This window comes from Schistocerca nitens, chromosome 2, assembly GCF_023898315.1.
Source record: "Schistocerca nitens isolate TAMUIC-IGC-003100 chromosome 2, iqSchNite1.1, whole genome shotgun sequence".
Taxonomy (NCBI): domain Eukaryota; kingdom Metazoa; phylum Arthropoda; class Insecta; order Orthoptera; family Acrididae; genus Schistocerca; species Schistocerca nitens.
In genome coordinates, this window is record NC_064615.1 from 980,164,924 (window position 1) to 980,183,338 (window position 18,415).

The window sequence follows — 18,415 nt, forward strand, 5'->3', positions numbered from 1 at the left end:
AGCAGGGCATTTAACTCATATATAAACACAGACAGTCTTTGAAATCCATGGATTTTACTCCTGATGGAAGAAGACCACTAGGCAGACCAAAAAAAAGAGAGGACTCAGAAGATCAAATGAATGAAATGGATAGCACCCTGAATAGCAGTTGTAAGAGGAACTTCAACAAAAGAAAAACAAGGGTAATGGAGTGTAATCAAATTAAATCATGAGATACTGAGGGAATTAAATTAGAAACTGAGACAGCAAAGTATGCAATTGCTGTTCAGGCAGCAACATAACTGATGAAGTCCGAAGTAGAGATGCTATAAAATGCACACTGGTAATAGTAACATAAGTATTTTTGAAAAGAAGTAGTTTGTTAACTTCAAATATAAATCATTTCGGAAAGTATTTGTCAGGAGTATAACCTTGTACTGGAGTGAAATATGGATCATAGACAGTACAGACACGAAGAGAATAAATGTGTTTGAAATGTGAAGTTACAAAACAACGCTGAAGAATAGATAGGCAGATTATATAACTAATGAAGCAGTACTGAATCGAATTGGAAAGATACAATTATGGTACAACTTGACTAAAAGAAAGGATTGATTGATTGATAAAGACACTTCCTGAGGCCTCAAGGAATTGCCAATGTGGTAATGGAGGAAAAGGTGGAAGATGAAAATTGTAGGGGGAGACGAAGGATTGATTACAACAAGCATGTTCAAGTGTCTGTAGGTTTCAGTAGTTCTGTAGGCATGAAGAGACTTGCATGTGATAGAGCAGCATGGAGATCTGCATCAAATTAGTCTTCAGATTGACAGCCACCAAAACAACAATGATATGAAAAACATGAAAGCTTGAAATCGTTCCAATAATTGTGGAAATACCACTTGCTTCTTATGCTAATAATTACAGTGACCAACATGAAAACTGTAACATGTAATAAATGATATGTAATTATCTATTTAATTAAAGTGTAGCACTTTGTCATATATTTTTAGATAGTGTATGTTACTGGCATTGTTTTGCACCCAAACAATACAGCATTGATTGTTTACTGTACTAGCCTTAAATGTTTTTTTTCCCATACCCGTATTGTTGCCCTTTCAATAACACTTGTTTGTAGGCTTTCTCTGTGATTAGTGTAATCAGCTTTCTCAAACAAACATGTCATTAAGCAATGAAGATACTGGAAAAGCCACTGCTTTGGTGGAAGGTGGTCACAGAATTGTGTGTCAGAAGGTTGAGAACTGCATCTTCCACTATTTTCAGAACTATAAGAAGGTACAGAGAAACTGGACAGGAGGCCATGCAAGGAAATGAGGAGCAGGTTCCAGGTGAGCAACACTGCCAAGAGATGAGCACTTCTTATAACTTCCAAGTTCTTTACAACCATCACACCATCACCATTGGAGCACGAAATCGACTCCACCAAGTTTGAGGGGTCAATGTTAATGAGGCACTTGTCTGAAGAAGACTGGAAGAAGCCAATCTCCCATCCAGAAGGCCTGCTATACACCCAGGACTCATTAGAGTGCATCACACAGTTCAACTATGTTTAACAAGGAAATATCATGACTGGAGATTACAACAATAGGAGCAAGTGTTTGTTCACTGATGAGTCTTGATTTGGCTTACCATCACCTGACAGAGAGGGTCTGGAGAAGGGCTGGGGGAAGTTATTCCCACATGCATATTCTCATCCAGGTCAGCATTTCAGGGTAGTTGTCTTATGGTGGGTGCAGGAATCAATATCACTATAAGGACAGACTTGTTCTTTGTGGAGCACAGGAACCTTGCGACATATTGGTATGTGGAGGAAATCCTTCGTGGAGCATGTTTTGTCTTTTGCTTCATTTAGTGGTGATAGTTTTACACTAATGCAAGAGTTCTTGGATGAAGTGGACATTCACTCTATGGCTTGGCCTGCTCAAGAGCCCCGATTTGAATCTTATTGAGCCCGTATGGGACCAGCTGGGACTCAGCACTACTCAGTGACCCTACTGGACCTATGGATGGTCCCCTTGAAATAATGGGAGATGATTTCTCAAATGGAAACTGCAACATTAATAAAGAGAATGCCTGGGAGGTTGGATGCCATGACTGGTGCAAGAGGAGGTAATACACCGTTTTGAAGATGCAAAGAGAAGTCTGTAAAGAGAAGTGTTGAAAATCAAAACAGATGTGCATTACCTCGATGAACGTCCTCAAAATGTGCTTGAAGTGTGAATATATTTATGTCACTTCTGCCTCTCTAGCTTAAGTTGTTTATACAACTGTCTTTCTATTTATTTATTTATTCATTGCTAGACACCCAGAGGGGGCCATGCCACAATATTTTATCATAAAAATAACTGGAGTTTAAAATAAAATTAAAGAAATTGAAACATTGCATTTTCTGTGTCAGTCTGTGTACTTTTAATTTCAGGTAAAATGTGAGACATTTTGAGGGAGAAGTGACCTAACAATGTACTGTGACTTTTCGATGTATACAGTAATGTCACATTCAGAATCTACAGATGATTTGCACACACAAATTTCTCTTTCAATATTTTATATTTGCCAACATTTTACTCAATAATTAATGTTAAAGTCTTTTGTTTGTAGGAATGGCCTTCAGAAACCACCTGTGGATGGTACAGGCAGCTGCTCATGGATGTCAAAACAAGCGGCTATGTGGGGGACTTATGCTATTATAGCTCAATAATATTTGACAAGTAAGGCTGCCAGTCAACTACGCTGTTTCCCAAGTTATGACCCTGTTTCACTTAGTTTATTACTGAAACATTTTTTTCCCCTGACCAGTGTGCTTCATTCAGATGAGGCAGATTCTAGTCTCCAGAATGTGATAATTTTATGTATTAATTAATTAATTTTAAGTTCTTTAGATTGAGATTTGTGAGCTCCAGAAAAGTAATGATGGGCACATCAATATTAGATTGCATGAATAATGCCACAATATCGCTATGAAAAATATCCAATATGCATAAGATAGCTTCGTTTACCAGAAACATGGCAAATAATGATACTATATCAAAACTAAAGAGGATATCATCCGGGCCCACGATCGTTTTCCTTAACTTGTCAATGACTGAGAGTCATACTAAAAATTCAGCTCATTTCATTAACATGTTAAAGGAAATGAGCATGGGCCCATATGATATCCTCGTTAGTTTTCATACTGTATCGTTATTTACCATAATACCAGTACACAAAGCTATCTCATGCAGAGCGGATATTTTTCCTACCGTTATTGTGGCATTATTCTGACACTGCCTCACCACAATTTACTTTCAGTACAATAGTGACTTTTATGAACAGATTGATGAAGTTGCTATGGACAGTCCTCTTTGTCCTGCTGTGGCTAACTTGTTTATGGAGACTTTTGAACAACAGGCACTGCAGACTGCCAATAAGAGACCAGCCAGATGGTATCACTATGCCAATGACACATTTGTAGTATGGACACATGGAGCAGAGGAGTTGGATGCCTCCCTGACACATCTAAACAGCATTAATCTGAAAATCCAATTTACTATGGAGACGGAGAGTAACGGGCAACTGAATTTTCTGGATCTGTCTGTGATTAAATGACAGGGTGGAACGTTGGGCCATAATGTGTATAGAAAGGCCACACATACTGGTTATCATATGCATAAAGTGTCTAACCACACCCTAGACAAAATAGAAGATGTAATAAAAACCTTGGTAGACAGGGCGTACAAACTTTATTTAAAAGATGAGATTGAACATCTACAGTCGACTTTCGTGAAGAATGGCTATTCTAGCAAGGAGATAGATTGAGTACTGTGCCGTAGGCAGAGAATCACGAGCAACAATGAACAACAGCCGCCCTTAGCAAGGTTTTTCTTCCATTGATTAGTAAGGTCACAGATAGCACTGGGAAGTGTTAAACAAGTATGGGGTGGAAATTATTTTCAGACCCACCAGGAAAATAAAAGAATATTTAAGACTGGCAAAAGATGCAAGACATCCTTTGGCTACACCGGGGGTATATAAAATTCCTTGTAGTTGTGGACAGGTTTATATCAGTATCACAAAAAGAAGTGATAACACTCGTCTTGTTGAACACAAACAAATAAATCAACCATAGCAGAACAAGTTTACCAGGAAGGTAATCATGAACTAAAATTCAGTGTGACGAGTTTCATATCTAAAACCTCGCATTATTATGTGCGCATGTATAGAGTGACTATCGAGATTGATAAACACCATAAAGATTTTAAAAGGAAAGAGAAAGGTGTTAAACTGGGTAAAACTTAGATGTTAGCACTGCACCGGAAGCGTGACGATCAATTACTTTCATTCGAGAATGTTGCCATTACAGAGATAGTCTCATAGCCAAGCCACATGATGGACAGTGGCACCCTCTGCACTGCCTATATAATCTGCACTTCCTCAAGTTCTCTTTGTAGCTCGCCGCTTTACCTCGGAGGATTTCTTCCGCAGTCAGAGACGAAATGTCAGGGGAGAGTTTTATACATCGACCACAGTGTATCAGCCTGGAAGTTTCAAGTGACAACAATATCGGCCATGAAAGCCTACATTGTCACAATGTTCCTCCAAGTACTGATGGAACATTCCTTTCAGCATTATTCGTACACTGTTTGATTTTCCATGTACCCCAAAAAGCTACTCTATATAAGAAAAATGATTATATTCTTACATATACATTCACAGGTGGAGACTTATTTACTGCAGCACTTCCAGATGAGCATGGCACTATGACGTAAACTGAAAGCTTCTTTACATCTACTATTGGAAGAAGCCTTCATCAAGTTGACGAACTGTGCTGTAACAGAACAGCTGTATTTGCACCACTGGCCCTTATTCCTCCAGTTATGATAAGTAATGACATTAATGTTACCCACATCAGCAACAATACTGCATCTGTTTGTAAATTATTTACTTCATGCTGACACGAGTAGTGCTTACTTTATTTTGACTAAATGAATTTAGTTAATTTTATTTACTTAAATTTCTTGTAATGTCACTGTCAATAACAACATGGAAGAGAACTGAAGCTTTTGGAATGCAGTGTTACAAAAGAATTCTGGGAATTAAATGGGTAGAGTGAGTAACTAATGAAGAGACTTGACAAGACACTCTGAGGCATCCGAGAACTGTTCACTTGGTAATAAGAGGGAAGTGTGAGAGGTAGTCAAAGAAAGGACTGAGACTAGTAAGGAACCTCAAATAGGTCTACAATGCATTAGCTGTATAGATTTGAGAGGACTTGCTCAAGATAGGCTATCATGTAAAACAGTATTACACCTGTCTTTTTACCAATGACTATGACAATGTGTTGTTATATATTCAGCATGTCCAGTTAAGTTGCTGTTTTTGCAATGGGACAGTAGCTGGAAGACACTACTTATACCGGTTTTGCCAGGCTACAGGACACTGAGCAGTTTGGCAGCCATCCATTCAGCTATGATGTGACCAGTCCTCCCGTCAGCTTTCAATCCATATACTTGGCAGCAGTTGTCCATTCGACAATTGCTGCTTGTATGCCGAGGTCTGGCACTCAGCGTCACCCATACTACATCAGCTCACTGCTTCCCCCAACACTGCAGTCACAGACTGCAACATCATACAGCCCCAAGAAGTGGTGCTAACAAGGGAGGACACCAAAACAACACAGCTTAAGATACCATCAGCACTACCCACCCACCCCTCTGGGTTTGGCTGCAATCTCATCGCTACTGGTATGGCGCTAGTGAAACATTCCTCATAACCTTCAGGTGACACAAGACACAAGGATCTCACCACCTATTCATCTCTCGCAATGTACTGAATAACATGTACTGCTGTCATGTTTTTAGCACAAAAATGTCCAATACAGCTGCTGCTATCTTGTCAACTGGACTCTGACCTCCACAACCAGTGTTTAAGCATAAAATGACTGGATGGGGAACAAGCACGACAGCCTGGCCATCTGAATAATCACTTTCACATACTAAATTAGTCTTGAAAAAGTTTCAAAACATCTGGCTTAGAATCCATTCTATAAATCCCAAATCAGAATTTAGCATGGAAAATTCAAGGAACACATGGATCAACTCAATATGTTTTGAATTCTCAATTTTGTTTGAGATACTTTGCGACAACAGGAACCTACAAAGGATTCTATTTAAGTTTTCATTAAATGTGATCTCCCATGCAAAAGCACCAACCTCGTGGAGTATGTTTTTGTGCTCCAGCAGTATCCATTTTGAAAGTCTACTTATTGCTGATTTTATTCCACGATAAATTTCATTTATCGCTAAGACAAGTAAATGCAACTTGTGGTATCTGTTTAGTCCTTATTACTGTGTATAACAAACTTCCTGAAAACAAAGCACCATATTTAGACTTCAGTATTCTTACAAAATTTTACAAATGTTAAGTTGTCAAACGTGATACATTACCTCTCAAGTGGATTTAAAAACACTGAAAACTTCTTTATAGTATCTGTTTCCTTTTCTCTTGCCTTGGCTATCTTTGATCCTAAACTGTCTTCTAAATTAAAAATGAAAATGGTCAATACACTGAATCATGAAGCATAACCAAATGTCTCACATAAGGATTACAGCGTTTTACTCCCCGTTTGCTGAAAATTTCCAAGCAAGGCTCATAATGAATGATGTAATAGACTAAAGCAGATCCCCACTTCTCCAACCATAAGATGCCATCTAATGTATCCCACTCCTTCCACTAGTAAATTAATTATATCACTGGTTTAAAAAAAAAGTGACTTAATGTCAAGCCCATTAGAGAGGTTATGATATAACACAAGATGACTCTTGACAACGTAGGACACCAGTAGACCCAAAGGAATGCCACTGTAGCTGCAGCCAGAATGCAGATTTTATTCTGTTACAGTTATTTTACAACATTATATGGTACCATACCCAAAACATTTTTATGATAATTAAATTATTCATTAAAACACATTCATGAATGCTGATCTGTGTCTAACTGCCACAAAAACTTACAAATGGATGACAAAAAAAAGAAAGATTCCAGGTGGAATTTAAGCTACTCAGGGGAAAAGGCACCATATAACAACAGGATAACCATTCCTTTTTGAATGAACCTATCATGTTACCTATCTATTACATGGTTGAAAAGTAAATTGTATGATATTTAGCATAAACCGTACACCAGCAGAAAGAAGTATGTGTACGTTGTTTTTAATATACTTTTTAAAAAGAGTATTTTTCATGTGAATAAAACAACTGAAAATGTTTTACAAAACAGATTCATATACAACATTTACATCCTTCCTCTCCTGACAACATATTTATGTGCCGTTTACACTTTATGTTCAGGCACAAATCACTTAAAATTGCCCTTATAAGAACTACGACTACACATAGACACATAGAGGCCAATCACTTGAAGTATCTGAGCCTATGTCCTGCTTACTTATACTGGCATCTGAAAATATCTGAATGTGAAGAAAAAGAAAGGAAAATAAGGGTTCAATGTTCTGCTGTCAACAAGGTCATTAAAGACTGAGCAGTATGGATGACAAGACAAGGATTTAAACTGCTGTCCTCCAGAACATGAGTGCAGTGTCTTAAACCCAGAGCATCTCACTGTACTTTGATATGAAAGGCAAACTGTCGGTTTGAACACCAATCTCTGAATGACACTACAAGAGACAGGTCTCAAATTGATGTATAACAGAAATAACTGGTCATTGAAATTGTTGAAGTATTCAGTTAGAAGACTAGTTTTATGCAATTCTCCTTGCTAGTCCACCCTCTTCACCTCTACAAAACTACTGCAACATACATCCATTTGAACCTACTTACCGTAGTTATGCCTTGATCTCCCTCTACAATTTTTATCCCTCTTGGGATGTGCCCTTTTAATCTAGCCTTTCTTTCAGCCAAGTTGTGCCATAAATTTATTTTTGTCTCAATTTGATTTGGCACCTCTTCATCAGTTATTCGATCTATCAGTATCTAGCCTTCAGCATTCTTCTACAGCACCACATTTCAAAAACTTTTATTCCCTTCTTGTCTGAACTGCTTCTCATCCACATTTAACTTCTGTACAAGGCTGCTCTCAAAACAAATACATTCAGAAAAGTCTTCTCAACATTTCAATTTATATGTTAACAAATTCCTATTTTTCTGAAATGCTTTTCTTGTTACAGTTAGTCTGCATTTTATATCCTCCCTATTCAACCTTCATCAGGTACTTTGCTGCCTAAATAGCAAAATCAATCTACTACTTTTAGTGTCTCACTTTCTAATACAATTCTCTCATATCACCTGATTTAATTCAACTTTTTTCCATAACCTTTTGTTTCACTTTTGTTGATATTCACTCTATAATCTCTTTTCAAGACACTATTCTTTCGGTTCAAGTGCTATTCCAAGTCAATTGCCATCTCTGACAGAACTACATTGTCATCAGCAAATATCAAAGCTTTTATTTCTTAAATTCCCTTTCATAATTCCTCCCCACACAATGCACCAACTGAATAACATCTGGGATAGGCTACAATCCTGCCTCACCCCCTTTTCAACTACAGCTTCCCTTTCACATACTGTGACTCTAATAACTGGAGACTGTTTTCTGCACAAGTTGTAAATAACCTTTCACTCCCTGCATTTTATCCCTGCTATCTTCAGAATTTCAAACAGGGTAGTCTAGTCAACAGTCTACATTTGCAAATACTTTAAATTTATGTTTGCCTTTCTTCAACCCACCTTATAAGATAAGATGTAGGGTCACAGTATAGCCGCACACTTTCCTACGTTTCTCTGGAACCCAAGTTGATCTTCCCTGATGTTGCTTTAGCATTTTTTACACTCTTCTGTAAATAAATCTTGTGAATATTTTGCAACTATGTATTACTGAACTGATGGTTCAGTAGTATTCACACCTGCTGGCACCTGCCTTCTTCGAAATTGGAATTATTACATTCTTTTTGAAGTCTGAGGGTGTTTTCCCTGTTTCACATGTCTTGCACAACAGTTTCGTCATGGCTGGCTCTCACAAGACTCTAAATAATTCCGTGAGAATGTCGTCTACTCCAAGGATCTTGTTTCTATTTATGTCTTTCAGTGCTCTATCAGATTCTTCTTGCAGTATATCTCTCATCTCACTTTCCCCTACTCCCTCTTCTCTTTATATCATATTTTCCATTATACAGACCTTCTAAATATTCCTTCCACCTTTCCCTTCTATGCTTAGTACTGGCTTGCGATCTGAACACTTGATATTCACACAGCTGCTTCTGTTTTCTCCAAAGTCTCTGTAAGTTACCTTTCCCCCTGTACAATGCACATTTCTACAGCCTTGCATTTGTTCTCTAGCCATGCAGTATTTTCTGCAAGTCTCATTTTTTAGACATCTATACTCTCCTTCGCTTGCCTGATCCTCTGTGCCTTCACTATTTCATCTCTCAAAACCATCCATTCCTCTTCTATAGTATTCCTTTCTCCTGTTTCAGACCATCATTACCTAAAACTTGTCCTGAAAGTTTCAGAAATCTGTTTCTTTCTTATCGTCTTAATTTCCTATCTTTTTGCAGCTTTTTCAGATTTAATCTGAAGTTCACAACCAGTAAATTATGGTCAAAGCCCACATCTGTCTTACACTTCAAAATCTGGTTCCAAATCTCTGTCTTAACTATAAACAATCAATCTGGAAACCTTCCAGTGTCCCTAGGTCTCTTCCATGTACACAACCTCCATTCATTATTCTTAAATCAAGTGTTAGGTGTTAGTGATTATTAAATTCTGCCCTGTGCAAAATTCTACCGAGTGGTGCCCCCCCCCTCCCCCTTTTCATTCCTTCCCCCAGTCCAGGCTCTCCTACTATTTTTCCTTCTCTTCCATTTCCTACTATTGAATTCCAGTCACCCATCACAATAAACTTTTCATTATCTTAACTATCTGAACAATTTCCTTTACCTCATTATACACTCTTTCAATCTTTTCATAATGTGCAGATTTAGTTGGCATATAAACATTTTGTGCTAAAAGTGGTCGTTGTAGACTTCATGTCTATCTTTTTTATAATAATGCATTCACTATGTTGTTGTTGGTAGTACCTTAGACACATTACTATTTTCTTATTCATTATTCAGCCCACTACTGCATTACACCTATTTGGTTTTGTGTTGATAATCCAGTACTGAATTGACCAGCAGTCCTGTTCTCCCTGTTAATCTGATACACTAATTCACACTACGTCTCACTTCAACCTACCCATTTACCTTTTTTACATTAAGGAATCTTACACTCCACACTCCACTTGTACAAAACTAGTGTAACTTTCGGTTAATGACAATAGGACTAGCATTGGTCTGAACATTCATTGGAATTTGTGATGAATGAGAGAAGGCCATTTCATTAGTGTTAGCTATGAATAACACTTGTCATGCTTCTGGAGCTCCATAAAAAAAAAAAAAAAACAGAGATGCCATCCGATTAGCATTAGAGTCTAATCACAGTGTATGTACCTCGGAGTTGCAGAAGAATGCGGGGACGACATTCCATTGGAGTTAGCTCCTAATCACACCTGGCACTTCTCTGGTATTTCTGAAGCAATCTGGGAGGTTTGTCTCACAGTGCTTAACTGTAATCTTTGGTATCATCTCATTATACAAAGAGAACATTGCTGAAGTTATCTGACACATAATTCTTCCTTCTCTTGGGAATATTAGTTGCTTACTGGAAAAAATCAACAACAACCTAAGCTAAGTACTTGTGCTAAGGTAGTGAAATTTCAATGTGTCAATGATTTAAGAATAAAATTATAAAAATTAACATAATGTAGAGATGGTATGTGGAAAAGTATGGAAATTTTCACACACACACACACACACACAAAATTCTGTTGCATTTTCAATGAACACCAGTATGTATCACATCTTCAGTGACGAATTTTAGACTATACAGGGTGCCCCAGGAGGAATGCTTAATATTCAGGGATATGAAAAGAACAATCATTTGAGCAAACACGTCTAGTAAATATGGGCTCTAAAATGCCCTTAGAGCTGTGAGCACTACTTCATTTTCGCTAATGCAAAAAAATTTCTTCTACTGAAAAAGTGCTCGTAACTGTTTAAGATATGCAGTTTAGAACCCACATGTACCAGAAATTTTTTTGTTTTGTTTTCGTCTATACTACCTCCTCCCAAAATATGGATAGCAAAGAGCTTGCAACAGATGAGATTTGCTTCAAAGTATAGTCTTGTGGGAAACACTGTACGTACAGCCACTTAGCCAGACTTCACTATCACTGAAATTGGCCCCTAAAGTCGACACACTAAAATCAATAGATGACTCGTTCCATCAACTGCCATAAACATAATCAGCAATACTTAGATAATAAACTTATTTTACAAGTTGAAAAAGGAAAGACCTTTTCAGGGACCTATCAAATAAACTTATTTCCAAACAAGACAGAGGTCGTTCGCGACAAATTAAAAGCTGTTAGCTGGGATTGAGGCTGCAAATGGCATTATGTATGAAGGAATAAAGCCAGTATTTACTTTAAGTAGCAAGGTAAATCATGGAAGAACCTAAATTAGTAAGGTCGTGCACGTAAATGAACTACATTCTTCTCAAAAACCACTTTTCTTGGCAAATATTCCATAGGTCAGTTTAGAATAGTAGTTTTTATTAGATACACACCATGGGAACAACATCGGGAGCAGCGCAAATTTGCATTTTGTTCTGTAAACTCATAATGGATGTCCCTGGAGCCAGAGGTTTCAAGTGAATGTTTGTGTCGTCATTCGCCGTCTTTGTTCCCGCATCGTCATCATCGCTGCTTCCATATTGTAGTAGTTCTAGCATTTCTATTTTTGTCTTCGTATGTGTTCAGTTCTGTATACAAAACAATAAGATTTGTAAACAACACACCGTTCATCACTCAACAGTAACATCTAACATACATCTGGCATCTTATGATCTTTGCATGCACAGTAACTAGCTACATCCTTCACTGCAGCTACTTCCAAAGATCTCATACTCCAAACTCGAGATATAATTTTTTTCCACTAATTTATTAATTGTGACGGAAGCTCAAAAATATGATGTGCACAGAAAAATATCGTTATGTGCGGAGATAAACATATTTTGCCGCTTGGACCTAACATGTAATGTTAAACTACTGATTTCAAATCGGTGATCACTGCATGTCGATTGTAATCTTTGAATGAAAATGAGTTGGTTGTATGAATTTGTGTGCCGTGTGGTTTTGACTTAGAAAAACGAGGGAAGTAGATCAAGTAAAATTTTGTGACAATGGATGGAGATCACGCATGTGGAAGTGAGAATTCTAGTGTTTCCTTAGTTAATAACACATCGACCTCTCGCGGTTCTTCAAGTGACGATTCTTCCCCCGGTCCACCGTGCAACGAAATGAACCAACTCGGACGGTGTGTTGATGATGTAAATAACGGTGTAACAGGTGATGACTGCGAGATATTAAAATTTCCAGCTGTCAGCTGCCCAGAAAAAATAGTGTTATGTGTTGATTTAGCGGAAGATCCTGATTATACTCCGTTTAAACTAGGACAAGGATCGAAGTTCTCCCCCTTGTATATGGTCAAGAGGGTGACAGAAATATTTTTGTATAGTAAAAACATCATAAGCCTTGAACACGAGTTTGCGTTGGTTGTGTTAAAGACTGATGAAGCGGTGTGGCTAAGTGATTTTTGTAGTAATCCGAAGGAAATCATATCCATACTGGAAGGTTTGAGTGAAACCACACAAAATGAAACTTTCAATCTTACGTCATTGTTCGACGTTATAAAACGAAATGTAAAACTTCCTGCACCTCATGCCAATAATCCAGAACTTTGCCCACCGTACTCGGTGAGAGTAATTTTGTTATATAGCCGGTCATTCTGCGTCCCAGAATTTAGACAAGGACGAGAGTCTTTTAATGTCCTCACATCATCTCCGTATTTTACATTGGATATTCTGTATATACATGAACAGCCTTCAGAGGACAATAAATGTGAAGAAGCATTTAGTGTTTTAGATGGATTAGATGAGCAGGAACTCTCCTATGTGTATGATGTCCTCAGAAATGCAACGAAATTGCATGACCATATGGCTAAGCTTCTTGCGCATCCGCTTCAACGACCAGCACAGAAAAGAACTCATTATAAATTGAAGGAGCCGCAGGATATTCCAAAATAATTTGTATGTATTGTATATATGTGTTATAAGCTTTATTTGTGGAGATTTTTTGAAGAAGCTTACTGAATTGACAAGTTGCAGAGTTATGTACGGTAATGAAGTATTAAATTTTAGTACTGTGAGAAAACATTACACATTGGAGCTGCAGAATATCTGCAAGTAATGTTCCTATATTTTGTTACAGCTGCACAGTTTTAATGCAGATAGTCTACTTAACTGCCACATTGCAGGGTTAAATGTTGCTGAAGTGTTTTGGAAACAATAAATTAAAATGACATATAACATATTCATTTTATACGGTCATTTTTGCATAAAATGTCAGTTTACAATATACATTTATAAAAATAAAGAAATGTGAAGAAGATAATAAGCTATATTTTCTTGCTAGCATGAACTGCAGTTTTGTCCCAACCTTTTTTCCCAGTGGTATGGATTTGTGTTTGAATGTTATTGCTTGTTTCTGTTCAACCCCAAAGATAAAAATATGTGCATATTACAATGGCTGTGATTTTTTTAATCACTAAAATTATGTTTCTTTGTACAAATGTTAATGCTCCATCCAGCATACAATGCTAAAAATTGTTTAAAAGTGTAGACATATTAATTAGTGTTGGTTTGTCACAAATTGTGGAGCCATAATATTTGCATTTACTGAATTGGTATATTGTAAGGATCAATGCAGATAACAAAGATTGAGAAAACTGCTTTAAGAAGATTTCTCTATCTGTTATAAACTTTTAGACTACAGATGACTTGCTTTGTAAGAGAGACCCATTTTATTCAGTTTTTTCTCTTACAAAATCTTAGCCCTATATCAGATGTAGTAGGCCTAGTCTCAATATTTTTGTTGTGTCTATGTAGTCTGAAACATTCTAATAAACTGATTTATTCAGGAGGTGAAGAAGGAAAATGTTAAGTCCTGCATCAACTGCCTCATTGTGAGTCACCGAGCACCTGATTCAAGCCTATTATTATTCTTGTTTTTGTAGCTATATTCCAACTTCCATATTTCACATTATATTTTCTTACTATTTCCCCACAGCACGTACATTCAGAAAAATGTTAAGCCAGAGGCTACTTTATATGTAAAAGAAAGAGCAAAGATCTTCATACAACATCTCTTCAATGGTGCAAATCGTATACAATTTATGTAAATCTTTAGCTTGGTAAAAGCTCGTAAGTATTATGAACAACAGAAGCAACTCTGTTCACCTTTTTGTCCTGATTTCTCAAAAATATTAAGTGGATTATATCTTCACTATTTGATATAGTTCCTGACTGTACCAGTTCATCTTCTTATTTGAACTAACATAATTATAGCATGGAAACTTAATTTCAGCATTATTATCAGAAGATTTTTAAATGGTGAGTTGAAATTTGTAATCCTTGCTTTAAAAAGTATGGTAATTGTATCTTATTGCTTGTTGAAATTCACACTGCCATTTCCTCTTTTAGCAATAATGTTCCATGAATACGTGGCCGATCTGTTCATTGTGACATTCAGTGGGTCTTTCCCATTTAATAATAGGCCCTAATGAATAACTCTTGAAACTTTTCATTTAAGAGAAGACTTCATAAAAGAGATGTTGTTGTTCCCACAATTATTTGTAATTTCATTGCAAAGTAATCAGAAGTCAAGGAATTTTTTTTATGGTATCCCTAAGGAGCCGCCCCCCCCCCCCCCACTGACTCTTATTGCACACAAAACAATTAGTGAGAACACTATAAGAATAACAGAGACCTCGTACCAGTACACACACAGTGAGGAACGTGGGAGGGAGCTGTGGCAGTTGCGTGTGTGAGATATGTGTTACATAGGTGTGGGAGCCAGTGGTGAGCAGTGCACAATGAAGGTGATGTGAAGAGGTGAATGGAAAGGGGTAATAAATGGGAAGAGGAAGCTGGTGGAGGTTGTGGGGACAGCTGGTTAACAGAGATTGCTGTGAGGATGGTTCTGGGGTTGGAGGGTGTGTTACAAGAATGACTCCCATCTGCATAGTTCAGAACAGCTGATGGTGGAGGGAAGGATGCAGATGACCTGGGATATGAAGCAGCCATTGAATTTGACATGTTGTATCCTGCTGTATGTTGTGCCAACAGGTGGTTTATTGTGTTCTTGGCAGTGGACATTCATTCTGATGGACATCGGACTGATTGTCTGTTTTCCTTCATCAGTTTGGTTTGATGTGACCTGCTGCAAATTCCCCTGCTATCTCAACCTATTCATCTCAGAGTAGTAGTTGCGCCATACATCCTTAGTTATTTGTTGGATGTATTCCAGCATCTATCTCCCCCTTCAGTTTTTACCCTCTACAGCTCCATCTAGTATCTTGGAGGTTATTCACTGAGGTCTTAATATGTGTCCTGTCATTGTGTCCCTTCTTGTCATTGTTTTCCTTATGATCACCAGTTCTGCAGAGAACCACCTGGTTTATTATCAGTCCACTTAATTTTCAGCATCCTTCTGTACCACCACATTTCAAATGCTTCAGAGCTCTTTTCTTCTGGTTTTCCCATTGTCCTCAATTCACTATCACAATGCTGTGTTCCAAATGTACATTCCGACATTTCTTCCTCAAATTAAGGTCTATTTTCATCACCAGTAGACTTTTCTTGGTCGGGAATGACTTCTTTACCATTGTTAGTCCTTTTTATGTCATCTTTGCTCTGTTCATACATATATTACTTTGCATTCAAGGTAGCAGAATTCCTTTGGTTTGTGATCCCCAGTTTTGATAAGTTTCTCTCTGTTCTCATTTCTGCTACTTCTCATTACTTTTTTCTAGCTTACTGTCTGTCCATATTTTATACTCATTAGACTGTTCATTCCATTCAAAAGATGTTTGGTCCCCTCCCCAAAATCAACTGATCAACCCTTCAACATATCTTGTAATTCTTCTTCACCTTCACTGAGAATAGTAATCTCATCAGTGGATCTTGTCATTGGTATCTTTTCACCCTGAATTTTAATCTTACTCTTTAACTTTCTTTTATTCCTGTCCTTGGTTCTTCGATGTATAGATTGAACGGTAGGGGCAAAAGACTGCATCCCTTTCTTGCACCCTTTTTAATCCAATCTTTCTGCATAGTGTACACTTATTTTTCTCAGAGTTTCAAACATCTTACACCATTTTACATTGTCAAAATGTTTTTTCTAGATTGACGAGTCCTGTGAACGTGTTCTGATTTTTCTTCAATTTTGCTTCCATTATCAAGCACAATGTCGGGACTGCCTCTCTGGTTTCTTTACCTTTCCTAAAGCCAAACTGATCATCATCTAACAGACCTTCCATTTTTTCCATTATGTATGTTATTCTTGTCAGCATCTTGGTTGCATGAGCTGATAAACTGATTGTGTGATAGCTCTTGCACTTAACTGCCCTTGCTACCCCTGGATTGTGTGGATGATATTTTGCCAAAAGTCTGGTACATCGCCAGTCCCATATATTCTCCACACGAACATCAATAGCCATTTGGTTGTCACTTCCCTCAATGATTTTAGAAATTCCGATGGAATGTTATCTAGCCCTCTACCTTATGTGATTGCAAGTCTTCTAGAGCTTTTTTAAATCCTGAGTATGGATCCCCCACGTCTCCCACATTGCCTCCGATTTCTTCTTCTGTCGAGTCATCAGACGAGACCTCCCCATCGTAGAGGCCTTCAGTGTACTACGTCCCCCAATCTGCTGTCTTCTCTGCACTTAACAGTGAAATTCCTATTGGACTGTTACTGTTACCACCCTTACTCTTTATTTCATTGAAAGCTGTTTTTACTTTTCTGTATGCTGAGTCAGTCCTGACAATTTTTTTTTTTTTTTTTTTTTTTTTTTTAGCCGTTTCACCTTTGATCTCCCAAATGTCCAGAAGTGATTTTATTGTTGTGTTCCTTTCTTTACCTGACCATTTTTGTGCTTTCATTTTTCTTTGATCTTTACTTCTGTTACCCAAGGCTTCTTCACAATTACTTTCCTCTACCCATGTTTGTCTATCCAACATGTGTGTCTCCCATTTCATCCGCGCATCTTCAAGTGAGCTCCAATGGGTCTCATCATTCATCAGTATTTCAGTATTACACTTCTTCCACACTGATGCTTCTGTACAACTCTTAAATGTCAGCCTACTGTTCATCATTATCTGAACTATGCAGATAGGAGTTATTGTTGCAACAAATCCCCCACTCCTGGAGCCATCTTGGTGCCAATCTCCATTAACAAACAGTTCCCACACCCTGCACCATATGACTTTCCCTTTCCTGATCCTGGCATCCCTCCCAATTCACCTCTCCATGTGACCTTCATTGTTCACTGCTCTCTACCAGCTCCAACACTCGTGCATCACATACTTAGCCTTTGCACCTACCACCTCTCCCTCACACTTTCTGAGCCAGGAAACTATCTCCTTCTGAGCTGCAAGCTGTTGTTGTTGTGGTCTTCAGTCCTGAGACTGGTTTGATGCAGCTCTCCATGCTACTCTATCCTGTGCAAGCTTCTTCATCTCCCAGTACCTACTGCAACCTACATCCTTCTGAATCTGCTTAGTGTATTCATCTCTTGGTCTCCCTCTATGATTTTTACCCTCCACACTGCCCTCCAATGCTAAATTTGTGATCCCTTGATGCCTCAGAACATGTCCTACCAACCGATCCCTTCTTCTAGTCAAGTTGTGCCACAAACTTCTCTTCTCCCCAATCCTATTCAATACCTCCTCATTAGTTACGCGATCTACCCACCTTATCTTCAGCATTCTTCTGTAGCACCACATTTCGAAAGCTTCTATTCTCTTCTTGTCCAAACTAGTTATCGTCCATGTTTCACATCCATACATGGCTATACTCCATACAAATACTTTCAGAAACGACTTCCTGACACTTAAATCTATACTCGATGTTAACAAATTTCTCTTCTTCAGAAACGCTTTCTTTGCCATTGCCAGTCTACATTTTATATCCTCTCTACTTTGACCATCATCAGTTATTTTACTCCCTAAATAGCAAAACTCCTTTACTACTTTAAGTGTCTCATTTCCTAAACTAATTCCCTCAGCATCACCCGACTTAATTTGACTACATTCCATTATCCTCGTTTTGCTTTTGTTGATGTTCATCTTATATCCTCCTTTCAAGACACTGTCCATTCCGTTCAACTGCTCTTCCAAGTCCTTTGCTGTCTCTGACAGAATTACAATGTCATCGGCGAACCTCAAAGTTTTTACTTCTTCTCCATGAATTTTAATACCTACTCCGA

The 18,415-nt window shown here is 37.9% G+C and overlaps 2 protein-coding genes across 5 annotated transcripts in view; one reads left to right on the top strand and one right to left on the bottom strand.

The window, feature by feature from the left end:
- The window catches only part of LOC126237308 (pre-mRNA-processing factor 17), a 66,009-nt gene extending 54,074 nt beyond the window's left edge, over positions 1 to 11,935 (bottom strand). The window contains exons 1-3 of one of the 4 annotated variants that reach the window (XM_049947270.1): positions 11,655 to 11,790; positions 10,478 to 10,688; positions 6,186 to 6,338 (exon numbers count right to left, since the gene is read on the bottom strand). Coding sequence is in view for 1 of the 4 variants with exons in the window: in XM_049947268.1 (XP_049803225.1) it covers positions 11,655 to 11,819 (165 nt within the window). In the remaining 3 variants the exon portion in view is untranslated. Of the gene's footprint in view, positions 1 to 6,185; positions 6,339 to 10,477; positions 10,689 to 11,654 lie in introns of all 4 variants that reach the window. The other 3 variants (XM_049947269.1, XM_049947271.1, XM_049947268.1) reach the window with 3 other exon arrangements.
- A 173-nt stretch (positions 11,936 to 12,108) lies between these two features.
- Positions 12,109 to 13,485, top strand: LOC126237310 (BRISC and BRCA1-A complex member 1-like). The gene has a single exon (XM_049947273.1). It carries the CDS (start codon positions 12,270 to 12,272, stop codon positions 13,170 to 13,172), a length of 903 nt encoding a protein of 300 aa, XP_049803230.1. The 5' UTR covers positions 12,109 to 12,269; the 3' UTR covers positions 13,173 to 13,485.
- The last annotated feature ends 4,930 nt before the right edge of the window (positions 13,486 to 18,415 follow it).

What these genes read in the sequence shown, in the direction of transcription:
- LOC126237310 (XM_049947273.1), top strand. Translation starts at nt 12,270, where the DNA reads ATGGATGGAGATCACGCATGTGGAAGTGAGAATTCTAGTGTTTCCTTA.